This window comes from Arachis stenosperma, chromosome 9 (assembly GCF_014773155.1).
Source record: "Arachis stenosperma cultivar V10309 chromosome 9, arast.V10309.gnm1.PFL2, whole genome shotgun sequence".
NCBI lineage: Eukaryota > Viridiplantae > Streptophyta > Magnoliopsida > Fabales > Fabaceae > Arachis > Arachis stenosperma.
This window is the reverse complement of record NC_080385.1, coordinates 26,995,674-27,021,994: the sequence shown is the minus strand read 5'-3', so window position 1 is coordinate 27,021,994 and position 26,321 is coordinate 26,995,674. Positions and strand designations below refer to the sequence as shown.

General features: G+C 32.2%; 1 protein-coding gene across 1 annotated transcript; it reads right to left on the bottom strand.

Moving 5' to 3' along the window:
* Positions 1-24,412: 24,412 nt before the first annotated feature.
* On the bottom strand, positions 24,413-26,060 carry LOC130951585 (transcription factor MYB61-like). Its single transcript, XM_057880276.1, has 3 exons — positions 25,843-26,060; positions 25,640-25,769; positions 24,413-25,295 (listed from the first exon to the last, which is right to left on the bottom strand). Exons 1-3 carry the CDS (start codon positions 25,973-25,975, stop codon positions 24,455-24,457), a joined length of 1,104 nt encoding a protein of 367 aa, XP_057736259.1. The 5' UTR covers positions 25,976-26,060; the 3' UTR covers positions 24,413-24,454.
* Between the last annotated feature and the right edge of the window lie 261 nt (positions 26,061-26,321).

Below are 26,321 nucleotides of genomic sequence, written 5' to 3'. Positions count from 1 at the left end.
ACCATCATAGCGAGTCTTGATCTTGTATACCTATCTACTACCCACAACTTCTTGACTAGAAGGAGGATCAACCAAGTTCCAAGTGTGTGCCTTTTCAAGTGCCTGAATTTTTTCCTGCATTGCTTGCTGCCAATTTGGATTTATGGAGGTTTTTCGGAATAACTTAGGTTCATGGTGATGAAGAATAGTAGAAAACTAATGATAATAAAAAAGATGAGGAGGTATATTTTTTACCTAGAAGAATGGGTGAAGGGAGGAGGCATGACACCAGGAGCAGGATCATCGTCCGATCTGGAAACATTAAAAGATGGAGAAGAAGGAAGAGTAGGAGGCTCGAGAGGTTGACTTGAGATAGAACCTGTGGTATCATCACTAGAAAAAATATCAACATTGGTGTTAGTGAAAATGGTGATTGAATAGAAGAAATGGACTCAAAAGAGGAGAAACTAGAGAACATGTGATGCTCCCAAAATATAACATGATGAGATATACTAATACATCTAGAGATATGATCCCAACAATGATAACGCTTGCGTTTAGTGTCATAACTAAGAAAACAACATATGGGAGCTTGAGGTTTAAGTTTATTATGTTCATAAGACTGAAGAAGGACAAAGCAAACACAACCAAAAACACGAAGATAGTTGTAATCTAGAAAAATATCATAAAGATGCTCAAAGAGAGTAGTGCTACCAAGGACAGAAGAAGAGAGTCCATTATAACATGAACAACAATGAGAGCAACGTCATTCCAAGTACGCTCAGGACGCGAAGAAGAAATAAGCATTGTAAGAACAGAGTTATGAATGTGATGGAACATTTAAAAGTTTGGAGTCATGGTACTCCATAGCATTATTGCGTCGGACGATTTTAATAACCTTGGAAAACTGAGTTTTAATCATAGTGGCAAAGTTAATATAAAGTTGAGGAAGCTTATGACAATTAGTCATCAAATAAAACTAAGTAAAACGTGAATAATCATCAATAAATACTACAAAATATCGAGCTCCTCCCATAAAATCAGTGGGAGCGGGCCCCAAACATCGAGTGAATAAGATCAAAAGGAGAGCAAGCAAGAGATGAATTATTATGAAAGATAAAACTAGTTGTTTTGCAGTTTGATAAAAAAAATGCAATCAAAAGACTTATTATTAACTTGACCTAAAACACCCATAACATAAGAGGACGCAATGTTCCTAAGGAGCTGTGGGCAAGAAGACGGCTATGCCACAAGTGAAGTGTAGATGGAGAGGAAACAACACATAAATTTGACGTAGAAGGAACATGAAAATTTTCGAGCTCAAGCAATCTTCCAACCTTACCTAAAGTCTCGATGATCTGTCCTGTTTGACGATTCTGCACACAACAACCAGAAATAGAAAAATTGACATCAAAATTAAGATTAACAAGTTGACCAATAGAGATAAGATTAAAGTTTAATTTTGGAATAAAATAAGTATTAGGAAGATTAAGATTTGACTGTGAAATAAAACCCATATATGTCGCATGCAAGAGGGAACCATCAATAGTGTTGATAGAAGGTACATTTGTAATGGTAAACAAAGATGAAAAAGATGACGTAAAGAAGTCATGTGATTAAAGTAACCAGGATCAAAATACCATTTACAATTACCTAGATGAGTGGAAAGAGCAGCAGAGGTATTATCAGAAAAGGAGAGAAGTTGCTTAAGAAGATATTCAATGTCGATAGCAGAGTTGGTGGATTCAGTAGTAGTAGCAGCAATAGAAGCATGCACATTCTTAGAGTAGTTGGGACTAGATTGATATCTGTTCTGATCTGAACGTAGTGGGTGAGTGGGACAGGTAGTAATCAAGTACCCTAAGAGTTTGTAATAATGGTAGAACAATTTTGGAGAATGGGAGCCAATGTGGCCTTTCTGTTTGTATTTTCGACATTCAATAGAAGGACAGGCTGAAAAGAGGTGTCCAGAAGGTTACAGTTTTGACAAAATTTACCCTTTCTGTCTGTGGTTGCAAAGATAGTTTCACTTAGAGCAGTCAACGCCAGGCATGTTTCTTCAGACTTAAGACGAGGAAGTGCATCTTCAAGGCTAGGCAAGGGATTTTAATGAAGAAGAGAAGCTCTAACTGGTTTATAATTATCAGTAAGATCCATGAGGAACTATATGTGACACGTTCGGTTGCGATAATTGTCATATGCCTTAGCATCATTTACATCTTTAAGAACAAACTTACAAGAGGTCAATTGATCCCAAATAATTTTTATTTGAGTGAGAAAATCAAAAACTATTTGTCCACGTTCTTATTTAAGACAATAAAGCTCCTTTAGCAGTTGGTACTAATAAAAGAGGTCATAAATGGTATAACGTTTTGCCAAATGATCCCATACCTCTTTAGCAGTTTCAAAATGCCCACAGTGTAGATGAATATCTGGAGTAGAAGTGTTGTGAAACCAAGTTAGAATTTGGTGATTTTTGCTCTCCCAATCTTCTATTTTTCTGTAAAATCTTTATCGGCATCCTCCTTAGATTGGGAAGTCCCATTCGTTGATTTTTCAGTCACAGATGCCTTAACAAAAGAAACTATATCACTAGTCACATAGAGCCATAATTTTCGCCCTTTAAAAAATCCTTTTGTAGCTTCAACCCAATGAGCATAGTTGGAGCCATTAAGGATTATAGGAATAGGCTGAAAAATATTTGGTTTTTTTTTTTCCTTAATAGCAGATATAAAGGCGAAAGAGAAAAAAAACTATAAAATCGAGGCAAAAATCGAGAAAATAGAGGGCAGAGTCGGAAAGAGCTCACCAAAAAATCTTAATGAGGGTCCTATTTTCCGCCACGTGTATGGTCACTGACGATGGGCAACGTTGAAAACAGGTATAAAAAGGCTGTCGGAAGAAGAAAACATGAAAGGCTATGAACTAGTTTCTATGAAAAAAAAAATCTATGCTCTTGATACTATGTTAGAAACAAGAGACTAATATGAAAAAGTGATTGTGTATTATTGAGTGTGTTGCCAATGATACAATATACAAGGTATATATAGGTACTAGAAGAATCAAAGCAATAAAAGTGTAATATCTTACAATAAATATACAGATATGCTAAATAAATATAATTGATGCTAACTGATCTTAATTAGTCCTACTTATACTCTAACACAAAGTATCTTTATTAGTTAAGTGTTCCATCAAAAAAATATAAACTTTATCAATTAAGTAATATTGTTCATCTAATTTACAACACTTGGTCCCCTCTTTATCCAGAACTTCTATTATTTAATTTTGAGTAAACTACAAATTCTATCCACGAATATTTTAAATGCTGATAAAATTATTTACAAAAAATAAAAACTAAAATTGTACTCATAAAAAATAGAGTTCAATTGATAAAACCAACCAAACGCTATAAAATAATTTAAAATTACTAAATTATCTTTTTCTCTAATGTAATCTAATTCCAAATTTTCACCCACATCCTCTCCCAACTACAATCTACAACTACTGTCACCACCCATCACACCCCCACCACCCCCTCACAACCAACCATAGCTCCTCTTCTGTCGCCTCCTCCTCGAAGCAGCGTCACCCCTTTAACAAGAACATCCTCGATAAATCTCGTAGCAATGCAACGACCTCTTCTTAGCCTGCTGCGTCCCCTTCAACACCAATCCTCCCTCACCAAGTCATACTTCCTCGATGAAATTGTCTACCGCTCCCAATTCGACAGTGTCCACGACGTCCATCATGGCATGGCTCTTAGAAGTTATACGGCATGTACTTGCGTAAGCTCTTCAACTTACGCATTATTCACTCTAGCGTTTGGTCGAAGAAGGACTAGGTCTTCACCGAGATTGACATCGTGAATGTCTTTGAGGGCATTTCCAATCTCTTTTGGAATGCGAATGAATGATATCTAGAAGAAGAATTAGGAAAATGATATAAAAGTAAGAGAGGTGGGATGTGTAGTTGAGGTTGTGGGAAGAATGATAGAGTGATTAAGTATAGTAGAGACTCATCACTATTATCTATAGACAAAATATTTGCTTTCTAGTGTGGTTATTTTGGTTTTTTTTGTGCTATTAGTTTTGATTCCTATAATGGCATGAATTTTGTTTGATTAGTTGAAATGTATTGAGAAAAAAAAGCAATTATGGGAAGAACAGAAAATACGTTGTGTCACAAGATCTAATGCTTCACCTGAATATATTTTGCAATTTGTTTGGGTTGGGGTCGAATAAGGTAGTGACTAAGTGTGGCATGATGGGAGAGGATGTGAATGAAAATTTAGAATTAGATTAGATTTGGTTAGAAAAAAGGATAATTTGAGAATTTTGAGTAATTTTATAATGTTTGGATAGTTTTATTGATTAAATTTCATTTTTTCCAGGTAAAACTTTAGTTTTAATTTTTCTGGATAGTTTTGTCAGGATTCAAAAACTTTATGGGCATAAATGATAGTTTACTCTTTATTTAGAGTAAATTGACAATTATGTCCTTGAAGATTTTGACTTCAGACTAATTAGCCCTTGAAGAAAAAAAGTACTAATTTGGTTCTCTATGATAACAAACGATGGACACGTTATGTTCTTCTATTAATTCATCATATAAAATTTAATGGTGGTACTTATATGTATCGTTAACTAATGTGACGTGTCTATTTATGAAAGATCGTCACATAGATAATAACTTTTAGAGTGAAAATTTACCTGTTTTGATAGTATTTGTGGTAAATAGAGAGCATTTGATAAAAGTTATATAGAAACTCAAAAGATAATGAATGCTTCATTGTTTAAAACTACTTCATTTTCATACTCATGTGACAACAACGGAATGCACACCATTGTAGATAATAAAATACATGAATAATTTCGGTTTGTTTCGTACTATTTATTAACAAAAGAACATACATATTCACCGTTTATTATCATAGAAGACCTAATTCGTATTTTTTCTTCAAAAGCTAATTTGTCCAAAGTCGAAATTATTAAGGATCTATTCTTGCTTTACTCTTAATCTTACCATCCTAATCCAATGATATTGTGCTAGTTACACCAAATGTAGCATTATTAAGCTTTCTTATTTCAATAAAGAGAGTATTGAAAATTAAGCAATTAAGATGTTCGAAAATGTCATATCACTAATTTAATATTTTAGTCATGTCTCTTTCATTTGTGGAAAGAAAACTCAATTTATTTTTGAGTTTTGAGTAATGACCTCATCATGCTAAGTTAAAAAGGTAAAATCATAGAGTCGAAAATTGTCAAGGCTATTATGAAAATGTATAAATTATTATATTGTCTTTGAAATAAAAAAATAATGGATCAGACAAATATTTAGATCCTTGTTACAGATAAATAAAAAATTATTGTCTATACATGATCAATGCTATTTTGAGTAGTTTAAATGTTAGACAATTTATTGATGGGCCAAAATAAACTTCATATAAAATTTACCTTTAACACAATTCATTAAGTTATTTACACATTTCAAATGAATGAGAAACAAAATTATATACATGTCTTAAATCTATTTTTTCTACATAAAAATATTATTTCTTTTATATATAATGCCTAAATTTAACATAGATTTTATCTTTCAACATAAAACCGATCAAATAGTATAAATTAGTGTGAAACTTTTTTACCTATCCCACAAGTTCTTGACATGAATTATATTTTGTATCTGAAATTATGTAATTCATATGGAGTTTTCACGAATTAGCATTAACAGAAAAATAGATGAATAAATCATAAGGAGGATCCTTATTTCTTTGGCCAATAAAAAATTTGAACATATTTTTTTATTTTAATTAATATATAAAAACTCCTATTACTTTGTGGTTAGTTTTATGTACCTTCCTTCGACTCTATATTAAATCAGAATATTTGTCCACTAAAATGTCTTTTTAGTCCCATGTTAAAAGAATTTTGGTAAAGATGAACTATAGCAGCAATATGCAACACAGGTAACACAAAGAAGAGAAATACATCGTGTGTTTTATTACTCAAGAATGAAAATAATAACTTCTGTATTTTCACTAAATAGAATACAAGATTATATAGGTATCTAACAACCTTTCTACTTGGGATAGATGGCAAAAAGATGTGCAACTCTTTTAGAAAGGTTAAATCTAAAATTTGTGATGTTCTGGGTTTAGAAATCTCTGATTTAGCTCTAGTTTGCATAAGATGATTATTTTTAGGTAAGGGAGTGGCTGGAGTAGTACTAAATTATAATTCTAAGTCAAATATTGAAACACTATCAGCATGTAGAGGTGTGTATGTTTGATCATGGGTCACATTTTCTAAAGGAATAAGATAATGCAGAGGTGAATTGGGATCATTTGCTTCTATAGTCTAATTAGAGAGCGACTTATTGTTTCGGGGGCTAGGAATCTCATGATTGGGTGGATGATGAGATCTGGTGGAGTTAGTATGAGGTGTTTCAATTATAGAAGATGTAGGGAGAGATAAAAGAGAAAAAGTGAGATTGGTGTCAGGAAATTGAGTAGAGGATTGCCGAGGAGCACAGGTAGGAAATAAAGAAGAGTAGGGGAATTAGGTTTCATCAAACCTTACATGTTTAGTTATAATATTTTTGCCAGACTTGGTTAAACACTTATCCCCTTTGTGTTTGAGTGCGTAACCAAGAAAAATAGCAAGTTCATATTTGTAGTTAAATGTCTTGGAGTATTGCTTTAAACATGGGAAGCAAGCACTTACTTTGAAGGAGTAATATGGTTTTTGATAATGTAGTTTCTCATATGGAGTAATGTTATTAGTGGTAAGAGAGGGTAAATGATTGATAATTTATGTAGGCAAAAGAAAAGCATCATCCCAATGAATCAAGAGAAGAGTGGCTTTGGCCAACGTAGCAAGATCTGTTTTGGTTATATGATAATGTTTTCTTTCAACACGACAATTCTGCTGGTGAGTATGAGGACACGAGAATTATGTGTGATTCCATTCTCAGCAAGGTATTTAGTGAGATTTAGAAAGAAATTACAGTCCATGATCAATTTGGAAAGTTTTTATATTGAGACCAGTATGATTCTTAATAGTAGCCTTAAACTGTAAAAAAAACATTAAATATTTGTGATTTATATTGGAAAAGATATATACAAATGTATCAAGTATAGGCATCAACAAATGAGATATAGTAGTTAAAGCCAAGAAATGAAGTAATAAGGGCAGGACCCCATAAATCTGAATAAATCATGTTAAGAGATGCATTAAAATTGTAAAAATCATGATGAAAAGATAAAAGATTCCTTTTAGCCATGCAGCAAAATTCACACTATCTGTCTTTATTAATATTCGAAGGGATATTCATATTACATTATCTCATCACAACTTGTACAATTTTTGGTGCACAATGACCTAACCTATTGTGCCACAAATCATAAGAATCAATAGCAGCAGAAAATGCCTTAGGATATACATGAAGCTTATTAAAAGAAATATGAGATTTAGCATTATTATTAGTTGATCTTGCAACATCAACACGATTAAACTCATAAATGTTCATCTTATGAGTTTTTTAAAAAAGAATCTCCTTGGTGGCTTGAGATTTAACATAGCATACATAAGCATGAGACTCAAAAAAGTAATCATTATCACACAGAATTTATAACTAATTAAATTTTGTGCTATGTCAAGAGAATAAAGGAGTTTATTCAAGAGAAATTGTTGATGAGTGTCAAGATTAATTAAAAAAGAGTGTCGTCCAGAGTGTGCAATAGATGTACCTGTACCATTACCTAATATAATTTATTCAGGATCATTATACTCAGAAGCAATAATAGGATGGCTTGGGTCTGAAGTAACATATTGACTTGCACCAGTATTCGGTAGCCATGCAGGATCAAACATAGATGAGGATATTGCAAGGTATGCTCTTAGTGTATGATATGATGGTGGTGGTGGAAGGGAAAGGGTGGAGGGAGATTGTGATGCAAGAAGACTATTAGGAGGTGATTGATAGTTCTAATCAAAACAATAGAAGCAGCTAAATGCTGTATCGCCATATCAGCCACAAAATTGGCAAGAAAGTCTGAAATCTAAATTGTTGGATCTACCACTCCTAAACAATCTTCTCCCTCTCCCTCTTCTTCCATTGAAATTTTCTCTTGATGGTGCACGTCCATACTGTGAAGGAACTTGAGTATAATTTGCTTGAAAAGATCCTAAATCAGTCCTTTGAATCTCAAACATATTTTCATGAGCCAACAATAATGCCTCAACTTCAACCAATGTAATTGAATCTGATTTAGTCTTTGCTGAGGAAATGTACAAAGCATAATCTTCACAGAGGCCTTCAGTTATGACATTAATGTGATCCTCCAAAGATAAGTTGAATTCTATATGTTAGGCACCAGACAAATGACACAACAAAATATGGAGATCAAAAATTAGATATTTGTATAAAATGATATTTTTTAAAAATTACAATTTTTCTTTATCACAAGGAGATTACAATAACACTCTCTCTTGACAAAAGAAGAAGACACTTCTCCCTACATATATAGGAGAAAACTACTCAAAGAAATATTATGTTATTCTATCTGGATGACTTGATTGAAAACAAAATGAAAAAATTTTCAATTTATAAGCGAATCTCTATTACGTAAACCACTCGTAACATGATGTTACTATTCTTTCTCTCTCTCTACCATCAAAGTTTGATGGCTATTATGTAGGAGTACTTTTTCTCCTTTCATTATTTAGTTTTCTTTTTTTTCTTTTCTATAGTTAGCTTTACTAAACTTACAATCTCCCACTTAAAGCTAATTTTGGTAAATTTTCAAAATTCATATTACTCATGTATTCAATAGGCCATATGAAGATCTACACCATTCAAATTTTTCAATGTTGATTGGTTTTGTCATGGCATCTGCTAGGTTATCGTTAGTGTGAATCTTCTGCATATCAACACTTTCTTCCTCTACTACTTCTCGAACAAAGTGATATTAGACACTCCAATGTGTTTCGTTTTTGAATGAAAGGCAGGATTCCTTGCAATGTGCAAGGCACTCTGACTGTCACAATACACAAGAATCTTCTGTTGTTTGTGTCCGAGTTCCTCCATCAACCTTTGGATCCAAATAGCTTTCTTGCATGCTTGTGTAGCTGCCATATATTCAGCTTTTATAATAGATAAAGTTACAATAGTCTATAATTTAGATAGCCACCTCACAGCTCCTCCTGCAAGCATGAACACATATTATGTAGTAGATTTTTGTTTATCAAGATCACCTGCAAAGTCTGAATCGACATATCCATTAACAATGAATTTCAGTCCTCTAAAACATAATGTAACATTTGAGGTTTCTTTGATGTATCTCAGGATCCTCTTAACAGCATTCCAATGCTCTTTACCCGGATCTACCATAAATTGACTTACCACCGCAATTGGTTGAGAAATATCTGGCCTTATACAGATCATGGCATACATAAGGCTTCCCACCGCTGATGCATACTGTATTTGAGACATTTCTATCCTTTCTGCTTCACTAATAGGGCACGTACTTGAGGATAACTTAAAATTCATAGAAAGTGGGGTTGAAATTGGCTTACATTCTTGCATATTGAAGCGTTGAAAGATCTTCTTCAAATAATTCTTTTGCGATAGCCAAATCTTTTTATCCTTTTTGTCTCGGTGGATTTGCATCCTTGAAATCTTATTTTCTAGTCCCAAGTCTTTCATATCAAACTCCCTAGCCAACTGTGTCTTCAATTGCTGGATTTGATCTTTGTTGGGACTTACTACCAACATGTCATCCACATACAACAGCAAAATGATAAAATCATTATCACCAGACCTCTTGTAATAGGTACAATGATCTGAACTAAGTTTATTATATCCAAGGCTAATAATGAAAGAATCAAATCTCTTGTACCAACACCTTGGCGCCTGCTTAAAACCGTACAAAGATTTAGTTAACCTACAAACCAAGTTTTCTTTTCCTTGTTCTTTAAAACCTTCCGGTTGGAGCATATATATCTCTTCTTCAAGTTCTCTATGAGGAAAAGTAGTCTTTATATCTAATTGCTCTAGATGTAAATCAAATATAACACACATAGCCAAAACTACTTTGATAGTAGTTAGTCTCTCCACTGGAGAAAAATATTTCATTGAACTCAATATTTTCTTTCTGAGTATATCCCTTGACAACCAATTTTGCATGATATCATTCCACCTTATCATTACTATCTCGTTTGATCTTATAAACCCATTTGTTAACAATGGCTTCGCAACCTATTGGAAGTTTAATAATTTCTAGGTATGGTTCCTATGTAATGCGTTGATTTCTTTTTGTATTGCTGTCATCTACATAGAGGCATCTAGATTGCGCATAGCCTCCATAAAAGTTGTTGGCTCTCCGTCTTCTATTAGAAGACAATATGCATCATGGTTTGTCAAAACATAATTTGAGTTCCATGATGGTGTTCTTGTTTGTCAAGTGGATCGACAAACTTTTATGTCATTGGCCTCTGTTTCTTGTTTTTTGTGCTGTGGTTCTGCTTCAGAAAGATCACCTTCTTTGCATTTTTTATCTATTTGAATAGTGGTTATTTCTTCAATAATGCTATCATTTTCTTGTTTTCTTTGCAATTCATCTTCTGTAAATATCACATCTCTGCTGACAACTACCTTACAGGCAGTGGTATCTCACAAGCGATACCCTTTAACTCTGTCAGCATAACCTAAGAATATACATTTCCTAGACTTTGAGTCCAGCTTTGTTCTTTCCTGGAAATTGTACATCACGTACACAAGACAACCAAATATATGTAAAGAAGAATAATTAGGTAGCTTACCTTGCCACATCTCTATTGGTGTCTTGAACCCAATTGCAGTTGATGGTGACCGATTTATCACATAACAGGCAATTTTAAAGGATTCTGTCCAAAAAGACTTGGCTAAACCTGCAGTTTGCAATATAGCTTGTGCTCTTTCTAGGAGAGTTTTATTCATTCGCTCTGCTACACCATTTTGCTGAGGCGTATATGCAGCTATAAATTACCGTTGAATACTTGCTTGCTTGCAAAATGTTAAAAAATCACCACTGACATATTCTCTTCCATTATTTGTCCTTAAGCACTTGATCTTCTTTCAGGATTCAAGTTTCAACTTTTGCTTTAAACTCTTTAAACATCGCAACACGTCTGACTTCTTCTTGATCGGGTACATCCATAGCCTCCTAGAGTAATTATCAATAAATTAAAAGATACAAGATATTTTGCTCCTCCTAGGGACATCTCCGGTGATTCCCACGCATCAAAATGAATTAACTCCGATATGTGCTTGCTTCGAGCAATTGATCTACCAAACGTCAATCTATGTTGCTTACTTGTAACGCAGTGCTTACAAAACAGTAAGTTTACCGATTTGAGCACGTGAATAAGATTATGTTCCACAAGAATCTTCAAGCCTTGTTCTGACATGTGGCCAAGTTTGCAATGCCATATCATCGTCATTTCTTCTTGGCTTGCTGAAGCAACTGATGCCTCGACCTCTTGCAAAGTATCTCCCATAAGCATGTATAGATTTACGACAATCTTTTCTGCTTTTATTACCACAAGAGCACCTTTAACAACTTTCAAGATCCCACTTTCAATATGGGTCTTGCAACTAAAATCATCCAATTTTCCAATCGACAGCAAATTCTTCTTCAAGCCATTCACATGTCTTACCCCTTGAAGTGAATGAATAAAACCATCAAATATTTTTATTTTAACAGTACCTATTCCAACAATTCCTAAGGCATGATCATTTTCCATAAACATAGATCCTTCCAAGATAGGTTCATATGTATAAAACCAATCACGATGAGGAGTCATGTGCCAGGTTGCTTCTGAATCAATAATCCAAACATCAGTGAGCTGTTTGGTGCCTTTAAAACCAATTGTTGCTTCACCATACAGGATTTCTCCATCATCAAAGGTACTCACAACACATCCTTGAGAACTTGATCATTCTGGAACCTTTTCTATACTCTTCTTATTCCGACAATCTTTCTTGAAGTGCCCTCTCTTGCCACAATTGTAGCATTTCTAGAAGCTCTGCACGTTCGTTTTCTGCTATGTTGTAATCCAACAATGAGAGTTAGAAAAATAGTGTATTTAAATTGTTGATGTGATCTGTTGCCGATGTAGATTTACTCATTCGAAGAGTATAAAGTCTTCTCTTCAAGAATATCTTTTTGTGAAGTGACTTGACTTCATATAATTTGGTGAGAGCATCCCAATTTTTTTTGCTGTCCTTTTCTCTGCTACACTTGACAGGACTGAATTACCGAGTGCCAAGTGTAAGTTTGCAACGGCATTGTCATCCATCTCCTTTCATTTTTCATCTGTAATCCCAGCGGTCTACCTTTAATTGCTATCATGCAATTGTCTTTTCTCATAATTGCTTTTATTTTCAATTTTCATAAGAAAAAATTACTCCCACTGAATTTTAGAATCTCATACTTTGCTGCCATTTTTTTAGATGATAACTCACAGCGAAAAAAATATTAATCAGCAACATTTAGCTCTGATACGACTGTTAGGCACCAGACAAATGGCACAACAAAATATAGAGATGAAAAATTAGAGATTTGTATAAAATGACTTTCTTTGAAAATTACATCTTTTCTTTATCACAAGAAGATTACAATAATACTCTCTCTTGACAAAATGAGAACACTTCTCTTTGCATATATAAGAAAAAATTACTTAAAAAAATATTATGTTATTCTATCTAGATGACTTGATTGAAAATAAAATAAAAAAATTTTCAATTTATAAGTGAAACTCTGTTATGTAAACCACCTGTAACATGATATTACTATTCTTTCTCTCTCTCTACCATCAAAATTTAATGACTATTACATCAGAGTTTTTTTTTTCTTTTTATTATTTAATTTTTTTTTTATAATTAGCTTTACTAAACTTACACTATAACACTATAACAGTAAATGAATCTGCCATTTTTTAATTTTATTCAGATATTCTATTGCAGATGTATCTTACTTTTTTATTATTTTAAGTTATGCTTTCAATTGATGTGCTTTAATCTTAAAGATCTTTGAAAAAAAAAAGTCTTCAATTGAAGCCCAAGCGGCTAAGCCTGATGTGTAAAAGCACATTCCAACATTTTGTTCTTGAAGCTTGTGTCTAAAAATGCGAGAATTCAGGTCATAAAATAGTCATCTTTAATCTTCCATTACTTGTATCTTATAGATTCTGTCCTTGAAATTTTGGTTGCACTATCTTCAAATTGTGTTGGAACATTTTCAGGAATGAGATGATCTATAAGATCATTGGCGTTTATCACATGGAGTGCCAATTGTCATGAATTTTCTATAAGTTTATTATCCAAGAGAGGTGCAGTGAATGCATTTGAATTAGAAGAGGTTGATAAAAAAAAAACTGAAATGATAGAAGTCATGGATCGTAATTCTAAATTCTAGATACCATGAAAGAATCTTGGTAAAAATAAACTATAACAGAAGTAACATAAAAACGAAAAATGTATCATATGTTTAATTATTCAAGAATAAAAAAAAGTTAATTTTTGTGTTTTCACTAAATAGAATACAAAATTATATAGACACCTAACAACCTTTTTAAAAAGGAAAAGTATAACTTATCCTCACTAATTTCTCTAGCTGATTTTGTTTTGATTATATAACAAAATCAGAAACGGTTTAACCAACCTTAATAGCAATTTCTGCAGTTTTTATTCTATATGTTTAATAGCCACTATTAACTTATTCTATATGTCTAATACATGTACTCCCATAATTAAATAAAATTAATATTATCTAATTTAATTAACATTATATAATTATTAACCATTTTTCTAGTAATTCGTGTTATTTCCGTGTCTGACTCCTACCCCAGAAATTCATAGGTCTTCTACATGATTTATTCATTAACGTTTTGTTCAATCTAATTTATGGGATCACCTCATGAATTATTTATTTATTTTTTGCTCATGCCGACTCTTCATGAATTAGTTTCAGAACTATAAAATGTAATTTATGGATACGTGAAATTTTTTTACATTAATTTGTAGTATCTGATCGAATTTTATATTGTAAAATAAAATCTATATTAAATCCACAAATTGCATATAAAAAAAATTTATATAGAAAAAATTAGACTAAAAAATATATGTAATATTAGTTCTTAGTTATTTTAAATGTGTACATTTTTATATTTGTTACATAAGAAAACATGTCGAGTAATTTATTAGAATAGTTAGTAACCGAGTTAGTTGTAAATAATAGTTAGTTAGGAGGCTAATTATTATTATTTAAGAGTTGCAGAGAGTTGTAAAAGTTAGTTAGAAACCCAATTTAATGAAATTAGTTTTTGAGACTGAGAGAACACCGATTTTCTCTTTGGTCATAATTTTCTCATCTTGTGAAGTTCTTCCAGTCCCTTCCTAAATGCTTCACCGATTTAACATGGTGCGGTGAGCGTGGAAGGAAGAAATTAGTGAGGAATTGAACTTCAAAAAGAATGAATCGGCAAAAATTTCGTTGAATTTCACTATTGTTGGATTTTTCCCTCCCCTTTCTGAATCTTCTTTCATTCTTCATCTTCTACTATTTTCTTCTCTTTCTTTGAGACTCAAATGATAGAGACTAATGAGATCTGTGTTGTCTGAACAAGATTCAAAAATTCAGGTAACTATTTTCGATTAGCGAGTCTTGGGAAGAAGATTGCGCAATTGATTGCGAATTCCAGCGTCAGTCGCAAATGGCATCAGAGGCGAATCCTACAATTGATCTGCAAATGTTGAATAAGCTAAATCAGATGCAGTCAAATTCAAATAGAAACCAGCAGAATCTAGCTTTAGAACCGATAAGTCCGTATTTCTTGCATCCTGGAGAAAGTTCAAGAACAACCCTAATTGCTATTGCATTAGATCACAACAATTATCAAGTATGGGAGAGAGCAATGTGGAGAGCGTTGAGATAAAAGAACAAGATCAAGTTCATAGATGGTTCACTTCAGCGACCAACACAAGAAGATCCACTGTTTGATGCATGGGAGAGATGCAATACATTCGTAGTTTCGTGGATTAATCACTTATTGAGTCTTAACAGAGCTAAAAGTGTCCTTTGGATCAACTCGGCAGAAGAACTATGGAGAGAACTGAAACAACATTACTGCCAAGGAGACATGTACAAGATTACTGCGTTGGAAGAAGAGATGTTTGTAAGCAAGCAAGGAGAATTATCTGTGACAGATTATTACACGCAATTGAAAACAATCTGGGAAGAACTAGAGAACTTTTGTCCTGAGAAATTACAGAGAAGAATCCCAAGTGATAAGGTTCTTGAGAGGATTAAGTGATCAATTCGCCACTGTGAGATCACAAATCATGCTGATGAAGCCATTACCGAAGCTAGAATCTGTGTTTGGCTCTATTTTGCAGCAAGAAAACAGTTAAATATGCCTGAAACTCTGGACAGCAATGCACTGATGATGAATGCAAGAAGCAGTAGTGCAAACTCAAGAAGTGAGGTTAATAATGGCAATATGAAAGGCAGAGGCAGAGGCAGAGGGGGAAGAGGTCAAAAACAGTGTACCTACTGTGAAAAATTAAGACACTTAATTAAAGTATGTGATAAACCCCATTTTTATGGTTTATCTTGTATTGAATTCAGAGTATTTTGATGACCTTTTCTCGCATTTAGCCTATGAATTGGCATGGTTTTGTTATCTCTCCCGTATTTGTGCTTAAGTGTAAAAACATGCTTTTTAAGCCTTTAATTTGATAATTTTAATTCATCCTTGATTCCATAAGATGCCTTGATGTATTTGCTAGTAATCTCAGGTTGAAATAGGCTAGACATGGATCAAGGGAGCAAGGAAGAGAGCATGCAAGTGGAGAGAAGCACAAAAACCAAAGAATTGATCTCGACCAAGCACGCGCACGCGGACAAGGCGCTTGCGCGCACATTGCAGAATTGGCCAGGGACGCGCAAGCGTACCGTGCGCGCACGCGTCGATGATCGCACATGACTTCATTAAAGCAACACGTGCCTGGCGATTTGATGGGTTTTCTGAACCCATTTTGGCGCCAATTGCTGATAGAAAGGAACAAAAGGATCAAGGATTGAGGAAAAAGCTATCTAGAAATCTAGCATATAGCATAATTAGGATTAGTTTAGAGAGAGAAGCTCTCACTTCTCTCTAGGATTAGGATTAGGTTAATCTCTCCTCTTAGATCTAGGTTTAATTCATGCTTCAATTCACTTTTCCTTCATCAAGTTTTAATCTTCTTCTCTTCCTCTTTCTAGTTATGTACTTTAATAATTGTAATTCTTCATTTTGTTTTGGATAGATTGTTGTTCCTTTGTTTTCTTTCAATAATGCAAATTGAGGTAATTCATGATAATTGTGATTTTCTTGATTGTTATTGTTAATTCTTTGTAATAATTGTTGTTAGATCTCATTCTTGTTGTTGATTTACTATGCTTTCCTTTTGTGTCTTCCAAGTGTTTGATGAAATGCTTGGTTGAGTTCTAGTGTAGATTTTGCTCCTCTTGGCCTAGGTAGAGTAATTAGTGACTCTTGAGTTATCTAATTCCTTTGCTGATTGATAATTAGAAGTTGCTAATTGATTTGAATGTCTCTAAAGCTAGTCATTCCTGTAGGAGTTGATTAGGACTTGAGGAATCAAATTGATTCATCCACTTGACTTCCCTCCATGGTTAGAGGTTAACTAAGTGGGAGCAATGAACAATTCTCATCACAATTGAGAAAGGTAACTAGGATAGGATTTCTAGTTCTCATATCTTGCCAAGAGATTTGTTAGTTGTTAGTTTATTTTTCTTGCCATTTATCTTTCATGCCTCTTATCAAAACCCCAAAATAATTCATAACCAATAACAAGACACTTCATTGTAATTCCTAGGGAGAACGACCCGAGGTCCAATACTTCGGTTTATAAATTTTAGGGGTTTGTACTAGTGACAACAACTTTTTGTATGAAAGGATTATTGTTTGGTTTAGAAACTATACTTTACAACGAGATTTCATTTGTGAAATTCTAAACCGTCAAAAATCTAATCATCAATATGTTACAAGAAGCATGTATATCCTCCTAATCTCAAGAACAATCAAAGCTCATTCAACAACATAGTTGCTGAAGATAATGATGAAGACAGCAACATGCAGATCTAGTCCCAGAAAGAAATGGATGATAGGTCTGAGCCTTATTTTACTTTAGAGCAGAGGGAAGCATTGCTTGCTCTTTTGCAAAACCAAGAATCTCAGCCAAGGCATAGCATCAATCAGATTAGCACTATTACTCTCCTATCCAACAAAGGTATATCCTATATCATGTTACTTTTTGTTTTTAGCCCAAGATCCTCGGTTATTGACTCAGGTGCCACAAACCATGTAGCTTACTCACACAAATCCTTTCACAAGATTTATAAAATTAACCATGTGATCATTAACATGTCTGATGGAACTAGAACAATTGCAACACGAGCAGGAAATGCCTTTTTTCATAACAATTTACAACTATTTAATGTGTTTTACATTCCAACTTTTAAATTCAATTTGATATCGGTTTCAAAATTAACTCTGGATTCTAAATGTCAACTGATTTTTTATGAAAATGGCTGTGCAATCCAGGAAAAGAAAACATTGAAGACAGTTGGTGTAGCTGAACAGCGAAGTGGATTGTTTTACATTTGAAAATTAAATTCAGCATGCATCAATACACACACATCACATTCATCATATCCTGATCATTCTGCATTATGGCATCTTAGATTAGGACATTTGCCGAATCATAGAATAAAGGTGCTGCAAGGGGCATACACTGATTTACAATTTTCCAGTTGTAATAAGCCATGTGACTCTTGTCACTATACAAAGAAAAAGAGAAATTTCTTTCTACCAAGAAGTACACAAAGTAAGAACAGATTTGATGTTGTGCATATTGACATTTGGGGTCCAATAAACACTGTATCAATTTTTGGTTTTAAGTACTTCTTAACGATAGTAGATGATAAAAGTAGATTCACTTGGATTTACTTCATGAAAGAAAAAAGTGAAGCTGTTGAATTAGTTAAAAATTTTGTCAAATTAATTGAAACTCAATTTGGTATCACTCTCAAGAATATTAGAACAGATAATAGACTCGAATTTAAGCTTAATGCTTGCTATGCACTGAAAGGAATCATACATCAAATATCATGCGTTGAGACGCCTCCATAGAATGGAATAGTTGAGAGAAAACATCAGCACATTTTAGAAATAACAAGAGAACTAATGTTTCACTCCAACTTGCCCAAGAAATTTTAGAATTATGTTGTGACACATTCAGTTCACTTGATGAATAGAATTTTCAATAGTATTTTAAAAAATGTCTCACCATATCAATTGTTATATGATAAACAGTCAGATATTTCATATCTCAGAATCTTTGGATGTTTGGTGTATGCATCTACACTAGTGAATCATAGAAGCAAACTAGATAAGAGGGCTAGAAAGTGTGTCTATCTTGGTATAAAGGAAGGAGTTAAAGGACACTTACTATATGATCTTAGCAGTAGAGATATCTTCATTTCAAGAAATACCATTTTCTATGAATTTGTTTTGCCTTTTACAATACAAGAAACTGTACAAACTGAGAAAGTTGAGCATGAAACACATCCAGATTTTTGCATACATGATTTACATATATTTGATGATCTCTTGTGCATTAAAATTCAACAATCACACACACAACCAGGATCACAACAAATTGCATCTAGGACCTCATCTTTAGATCATGCTCTATTAGCATCCTCTCATACCAATATTCTTATTCAATATTCACACACTCCCACTATGCAACCATTAAGAAGGTCCACAGCGACAAAAAACCAACATACCTTACTGATTTTCAATGCATGACTACTTTATCAGCTCTATACACCAAATTTCAGCATGACTCATTCTTCACAATGTCCTCATGAAATTTTTTTTGAACATCAGTTTGATATTATTCATGATCTGAAACAAAATTTCTTTGAACATTTCACCCTGCTATTTTTTGAATCCGCAATACTAGATTCAACCTTACCCCTCATTCCATTATGTCCATTCTCCATTGAATTTGTCAATCAAACCACCTTCCAGCCAATACACACTGAACCCAAATGCTATGCTGAGGCTGTCACTAATCAAAATGGCAAGAAGCGATCAATGTGGAGTTAAATGCTCTAAAAGAAAATAAGATTTGGATTCTAACACCTCTTCCAGCTGGAAAAAGAACTGTAGGTTGCAGATGGGTGTTTAAATTGAAGCTCAATGCTAATGGAATGGTGGAACATCACAAGGCCAGATTAGTGGCACTGGGCTTCACCCAGACGACTGGGGTGGACTATCTTGAAACATTTAGCCCTATTGTGAAGATGACAACCTTTCGAATCTTGCTTGCCATTGCAGTAGTCAAAGGCTAGTTCGAGCATCAATTGGATGTCAACATGGCCTTTTTACACGGAGATCTTGCTGAAGAGGTTTATAGGATGCTTCCTCCTGGACTTTCCCTCTCTGACTCGGGACTGGTATGCAAGTTAGTTCGTTCCTTTTATGGCTTAAAACAAGCCAGCAGGCAGTGAAACACTAAACTCACTTCCACTCTTCTTTCGATTGGTTACTGTCAGTCTCAAAGTGACTATAGCATTTTCACCAAATCTACATAATCTGGTTTAACAGTTATACTAGTATATGTTGATGACCTTATTGTTTCAGTGGATGACATGGCAGAGATCACTTTTATCAAATAGCATTTGCATAATTTGTTCAAGATCAAAGATATTGGTGAACTCAAGTTCTTTCTTGGCTTGGAGGTGATTCGAAGCAAGAGATGGATCATGGTGAATCAAAAGAAATACTGCATCGATCTCTTGAAGGATTATAACCTACTAAATACCAAGCCAGGAGCAACACCAATGGACTACACCATCAAATTGACCAAGACTTCAGAAAATCTGTTGCAGTCCAATACAGAGTATACAAAGCTAATTGAAAATTGATCTATTTGACTAATACTAAGCTAGAAATTGGATATGCTGTTGGGAGACTAAGCCAATACTTGAATTATCCCACAAAAATACACTTTGAAGCAGCATTGGAGTTTTTAGATACTTAGGAGAAACTCCAACCAAGGAGCTGATGTTTGCAGCTGACACAGATTTAAGATCCATTTGTTTTTCGGACAGCGATAAGGGCACTTGTTTAGATACAAGGAGATCAACTTCAGGCTATTGCTTCTTCATTGGCACTTCAATTGTGTCTTGGAAACGTAAAAAACAGAGTATGGTTGCTAATTCTTCATATGAGGCTGAATATAGAAACTCATTGGGATATACTGTGATAGCCAATCGGCATTGCATATTGCCGTTAATCCAGTATTCCATGAGAGAACCAAATATATAGAGATGGATCATCACATTGTGAGAGACAAATGGTAAGAACAAGTCACAAAACTGCTACCCATCTCCACCCACAATCAAGTGGCAGACATATTGACAAAAGCGTTGACTCCCAATCAGTTTTAACAATGTTTAAACAAGTTGAAAATGATGAAAAGTATCGATTCTAATTTAAGAGTGGGTGTTACATGAAAAAACATGTAGAGTAACTTGTTAAAATAGTTAATAGTTGAGCTAGTTGTAAATAATAGTTAGTTAAAAAGCTAATTGTTGTTATTTAAGAATTACAGCGATAAAAATTACTTAAAAATCCAATTTAATGAAATCAGTTTTTGAGATTGTGAGAAAGCCCCAATTTTTTCTCTGGTCAAAATTTTTTCATTTTGTAAAATTTTGCCAATCTCTTTCTAAATACTTCACCATTTCAACAATATTAAAATTGTATTTTAATTTGATATATTTAATTAAATTATATTAGATTTTATTATGATTATGTTAAATTTTTTTAATTTTTTTTAAATAAATAGAAATCTATAACAGAAATAGCATTCACATAGCGGGGCAGCGGCGGGGTTCCCACTTCCCATGGAAAATTGGAAACCATTCCCATCCATAAATTTATATCATGGGTGAATGTTAATATTGTATTCATTAAGAAATTTTATACTTCAAAATTCAAAAGGACATGGTTAAGTGTAATAGACATAGTGCGCTAATACATGGAATCTAAAATACGTTGGCCGCAAGTCCACAACGACCACTTGAGAATTCAATATCAATTTTTCTTCCACAGTTTTCTAATTCTTACTTTTATATAATACATATATTTGCGCCATAAGTATAGCTTCCCAGCCTCATCCATTTATAAACGTTTGCGATAACTACAAACTTTAAACAAAATTAAGTCATTCGTAATTGTAGATTCCAGGAGTTTCTTATATATAAATAAAATAAATTTAATATATATCATTTCTGGGTATTAGTATCTAAATTTAATAACATAATTTAACAAAAAGAAGATTTACTTTTTTCCTTTTTAATGTAAGTATGTTTTTTCATTCTTTATAGATTATTAAAAAATATATTAAATTTAGATTACTGAAAATATTAAACAATATGAGTAATAAATATATCGGATGTTTAATTTACTAAATATGCAGATGATCATTTTAATATTAAAATTTATGTGAGTAATTTAGAATGTAGTATGTTTTACTTAAATTAGATCAATTTTAAAGTCTGTTGTACATATTGTTCAAAAAAATAATTAATTACCTAACATAACTCTTACCAATAATGTAACGAGATTAATTTATTTCATTTAAGTTATTCTTCCAAGACTAGTGAAAGAAAACCAATGAAAAAGAGATTAAGGAAAATTATTGTTTGTAGAAAAAATGGCTCATTGTTAAACGCTCATTATTAAGTATTAAAATGCTGCATATCTTCTGAATTTGTTAAATTTGAATTCTTCATTTATTATATTTTATTTAAATGGTTTAGATTTAAAAAGGTAATCTATTAATCAGGTTAATCATTTTTTTACAAGTTTTAAATTTTTTTTATAAATTTTAGATATTGGGTTGAAGTTCAAAATAAAAAAATAGTATATAAATATTAAAAACAACATGTCTGTACAAAAAAAAAGTTATTAGACTTTAAAATTAAAATAAATAATACATAAAAAAAGTTAAAAATTTATGTACTAAATCCAAAAAAAAATTATATTAAAATCTTAAAAAAATAATATTAAATATATATTATGAATATAATATCAAAATTTAAATAAATTTTGTTTAGTGTGAAATAAAATTATAATATAATATATAAACACAATGATAACAAATTTTGTGTTATATATATATATATATATATATATATATATATATATATATATTATGTATATAATATTAAAATTTAAATACATTTTGTTTTATGTAAAATAAAATTATAATATTAAATATAAATTCAATGATAAAAAATTTTTGTGTTATATATATATAATTTTATTTTGTGTGAAACAAAATTAAAACATTAAATATGAACAGAATGATAAAAGATTTTGTATTATATAAATTTAATTAAAAAAATATATATACAACTTAAAAAGCAAACAAACACATAATAATTTTATTTTGTGCGGAACAAAAATTCATATAAAAAAATATTTATATCATTTTTTATTAACAATTTTTTTATTGAAATATGTTATTTTTACTATATTTATAATTTATAATATATTATTTTAGTTAATATATATTATTTAAAAAAATATTTAAAATTTATTATTTTGTATTAAGAATATTATTAAAATTATATTATTAGTTTTTCTTAAAATAATATTTTTTTTCTTTGATTTAAATACTATGACAACAAAAAAATTTACGTAACTGCGTCTGCCGTCTACTCAATAAATATTATATTCATTATTTCTATATTGCATGTAAAATAAATAATTAATGTTTAAAAAGTTAATAAAAAATATTCTTTTTTTTTTACCAACTCTTAGATGAATATAGAAAGACTATATCATTTGAACTATAGTTCGTTAGCAAAGAAAGAAACTCTTAATTATATATTAAATAGAATAATTATTTATTAGGCTCATTCTTATACAAATCAAAATTTTTCTTAGTTTTATATCTATAATATTTTATACTAATTAGCTTCAAAATTTAATTATTTTTTGAATAAATTAATAAAAAAATAATACAAATAATTGTTTAAATAAAAGATGATGAACTTGTTGTAACTATCGTGTATTTTGTGCTTTAACTCATGGCGCCTTCATGGAAACTGTGGTTCTTCTACAGAATGGATTTTGCCTTTGGAGTTAGTCAACTAGCAGCAACGACAGACATGCGTCTTCCTTTTCTATGGCAGCAATTTGCGTCTTCCTTTTCTATGGCAGCAATTTTTAGGACTTTGAATGTCATTTATAATAGAAGTGGAATGGGGTGGGTTCAATAGCGTTAAAATCTGTGACTAACCAGAACGATAATGAAAGCACCTGTCAGCAAACAGTGAAAATGCTTGAAGACATCACATCGACAATAATAGAATAATGGAGGAATTCAATCAAAATTTCTTGAGTACTTTTGGTGTAAAAATAGTCCTGTGTTAAATGAGGGAATTAATTTTTTTGTTAGTGCAGGTTTGTTTGGTTTGTTTGTTCAACCCATGACAAAAAAAATAATAATAACAATAGTAAATAAATTTAATCTACCTGATAATTTTTTAAAATAGATTAACTTTTAAAAAGTGCTGCACTCCCAACTTTACCTGGAATGCACTAGCTTTCGCCAAAAAAATAATTAATTCTGAATACTTGCTTAAATGACAATTGATTTGCTTAATCCAAATTAGTTATACATATATGACATATTAGTCCGTTGACAATGAAATGAAATGAAAATAAAAACTGGCATAAAGCCAATAAAACATCTGTGATGGATTATATATAGAAAAATGCACCATTCAAAAGCTGTTACAGTGTAGCAAAGAAAGAAACAAATGGTAGGTTTAAAAAAAAAAAGAAACCAGAAGAACAATCCTTAATTAATCCTTGTATTGCAAATTCTATCTCACAGACAATAATTAAGAAGAACAAAGGTAAAAGACAATTAATATTGGTTACTTTTGTCTCACAAATATAAACACAAATCAGGATTTTTTTTTTGTAGCAAACCTATATACAATAGAGCAATAATCCCTTGAATTTGGAATTAAAACTCCTCTTTCCCAAATTCAAACAAAACCTATTTATTTTTCTTATGATAATTGAATCACCGACAATCAGATACTGTTATTAGAAATCCGACTAACCTTATTTAATTAGATTGACATTTCACAAAAAATTTCTCAATAAATACATATTTTTTAATTTCTATTTAAGATTATTAATTATGAAATCAAAACCCGTCTTCTACATATAACAACAATTCATTGGTCAATAAAAAACTCAAACAAATTTTCAATCTGCGACGAATTAGTCTTTGTCTTCACGACAGAGAGAGAATACAGAGCCTTTTATATATGTCCAAATGCTGCTGTGAGCTTCTGAATGTCCTTTGAAAAGAAAGTAGCCATTTGAGATGGTTCTTGGAACTTGGTATTATTATTATTATGGTGAGGTAACATAATGGGACCTGGTGTATCAGGTACCAAATAGTGTATATCTGGCTTCATTTCATTGCAAAATGATTCAGAAGAAGCAGGCATTGAGACTGGGTTATGAAGGTAGTAATAATACTCATCCCATTTGGATGATAATTCTTCTAACTCTTCTATGCTCATGTGAATTTGGTATTGTTCCTCTTTCAATCCATAGGGTGTAGTATTAGAGATATTTTCAGGAGAGTTGGAAGAAGAAGAAAAAGAAGGCTTGTAAAGGAAACTAGAATCAGTAGGAAGAAATAAATTGGTTGCGGTTGCGGTTGTTGGTGTAAGAATAGAAGTGGTATTGAATGGAAAATCAGTGTTGATATCAAAAGGCCTTCCACTACTGTGGCTATACCAATTAACTGAATTTGAATCTGATGATGATGATGCATGATTTATCATCTGAATTGGAAAACCACCCATGAAATCTGAGTGATGATGGCAACTCATTGAAGATGTTCTGTTTTGCACATAGGGAGTTGCATCATCTGATTTGTTCAACTCATTGGACGATGCTTCTGCTGCCTTTTCTTGGTTTCTGCTGTCGTTGTCCTCGCCGTCACCGCTGCCTTTCTCGGCCTCCGGAATCTTCTTGTGTGTCACAGGGTCTATACCTCTCTGCCTCAGCTTCTTCTTCAAGCAAGAATTCCACAGATTCTTTATCTCATTGTCGGTCCTCCCTGGCAATTGTGCCGCAATTTGCGACCATCTGAACAAAAAAATCAGTAGTCATGTAAAAAATAAAGGTGAAAACTCAGGTGCAGCTATTTTCATGTGAAGTTGATAATTGAAAATCGTTGTCAAACTTATCAAATCATCTAATGATTTTTAAATATCAACTTCACATAAAAATAATTGCATGTAAGTTTCCACCAAAAATAAATATAAATATCCTTTCTAATTAATGACTGACAAAATGTCTCTTTCTAATTTAAATATTTTTAATAAGTCCCTAACTATTTAAGTAATTGGTCTAAGCGTTGTTAATTTACAGTTTAGCCCAATTAGTTAAAGAGCTATTAGAGGAAGAAAAGGGATTTGAATTGTTATTACCTATTGCCCAATACTCCATGAAGCTCAATGATGAGATTCTCTTCTTCTTGTGAGAATGTACCTCTCTTCAAATCAGGCCTTAAGTAATTTATCCACCTAAGTCTGCAGCTCTTACCACACCTTTGCAAACCTGTTAATACATTATTATTACATTGCCAAGAGTATTAAAAAAAGAAGAAGATTTAAAGGTAGTGTTTGAATACCTGCTTGCTTAGGCACAGAGCTCCAACATCCATGACCATACTTAGTAATATGCATGAGAAGTTTCTCATCCTCCTCAGGTGACCACAGACCCTTTCGAAGCTTCTGATTGTAACAGCAAGAGTGCCTTCTCATTTTTAAATTAATGATGATGTTGAATTAATCGAAGCTTGTATCTTAGCTTGGCTTCCAAATCAAGAGAAAGTAGTAGTATTGTTTATTTTTATTCCAATGTTAGGGTTTGATAGACAGATGATATAGGAATGCAAATGAAGTGGTGGTGGTATCTATGGCAAGAATTGAAGTTGAATTAGAATATATAAGTGAGCCTAAGCCCCATGAAAGATAGAGATATATATGCTTGAGAACTATAACTTATTAATTAATATTTGTAACTTAAATAAAAAATATGAGAAACCAAAATAAGCTTATGGTATTTTTATTTTCGTTTTTTTGGTGTGTGTTTATATTAATGTGAAAG

Bases quoted from the DNA above. Each gene is read 5' to 3' on its own strand.
- LOC130951585 (XM_057880276.1), bottom strand. From the start codon at position 25,975: ATGAGAAGGCACTCTTGCTGTTACAATCAGAAGCTTCGAAAGGGTCTG. The intron at 25,770-25,842 runs GTATTCAAACAC...ATGTATTAACAG, and splicing joins CTCTGTGCCTAAGCAAGCAG to GTTTGCAAAGGTGTGGTAAG. The intron at 25,296-25,639 runs GTAATAACAATT...TTTTTTGTTCAG, and splicing joins CATGGAGTATTGGGCAATAG to ATGGTCGCAAATTGCGGCAC.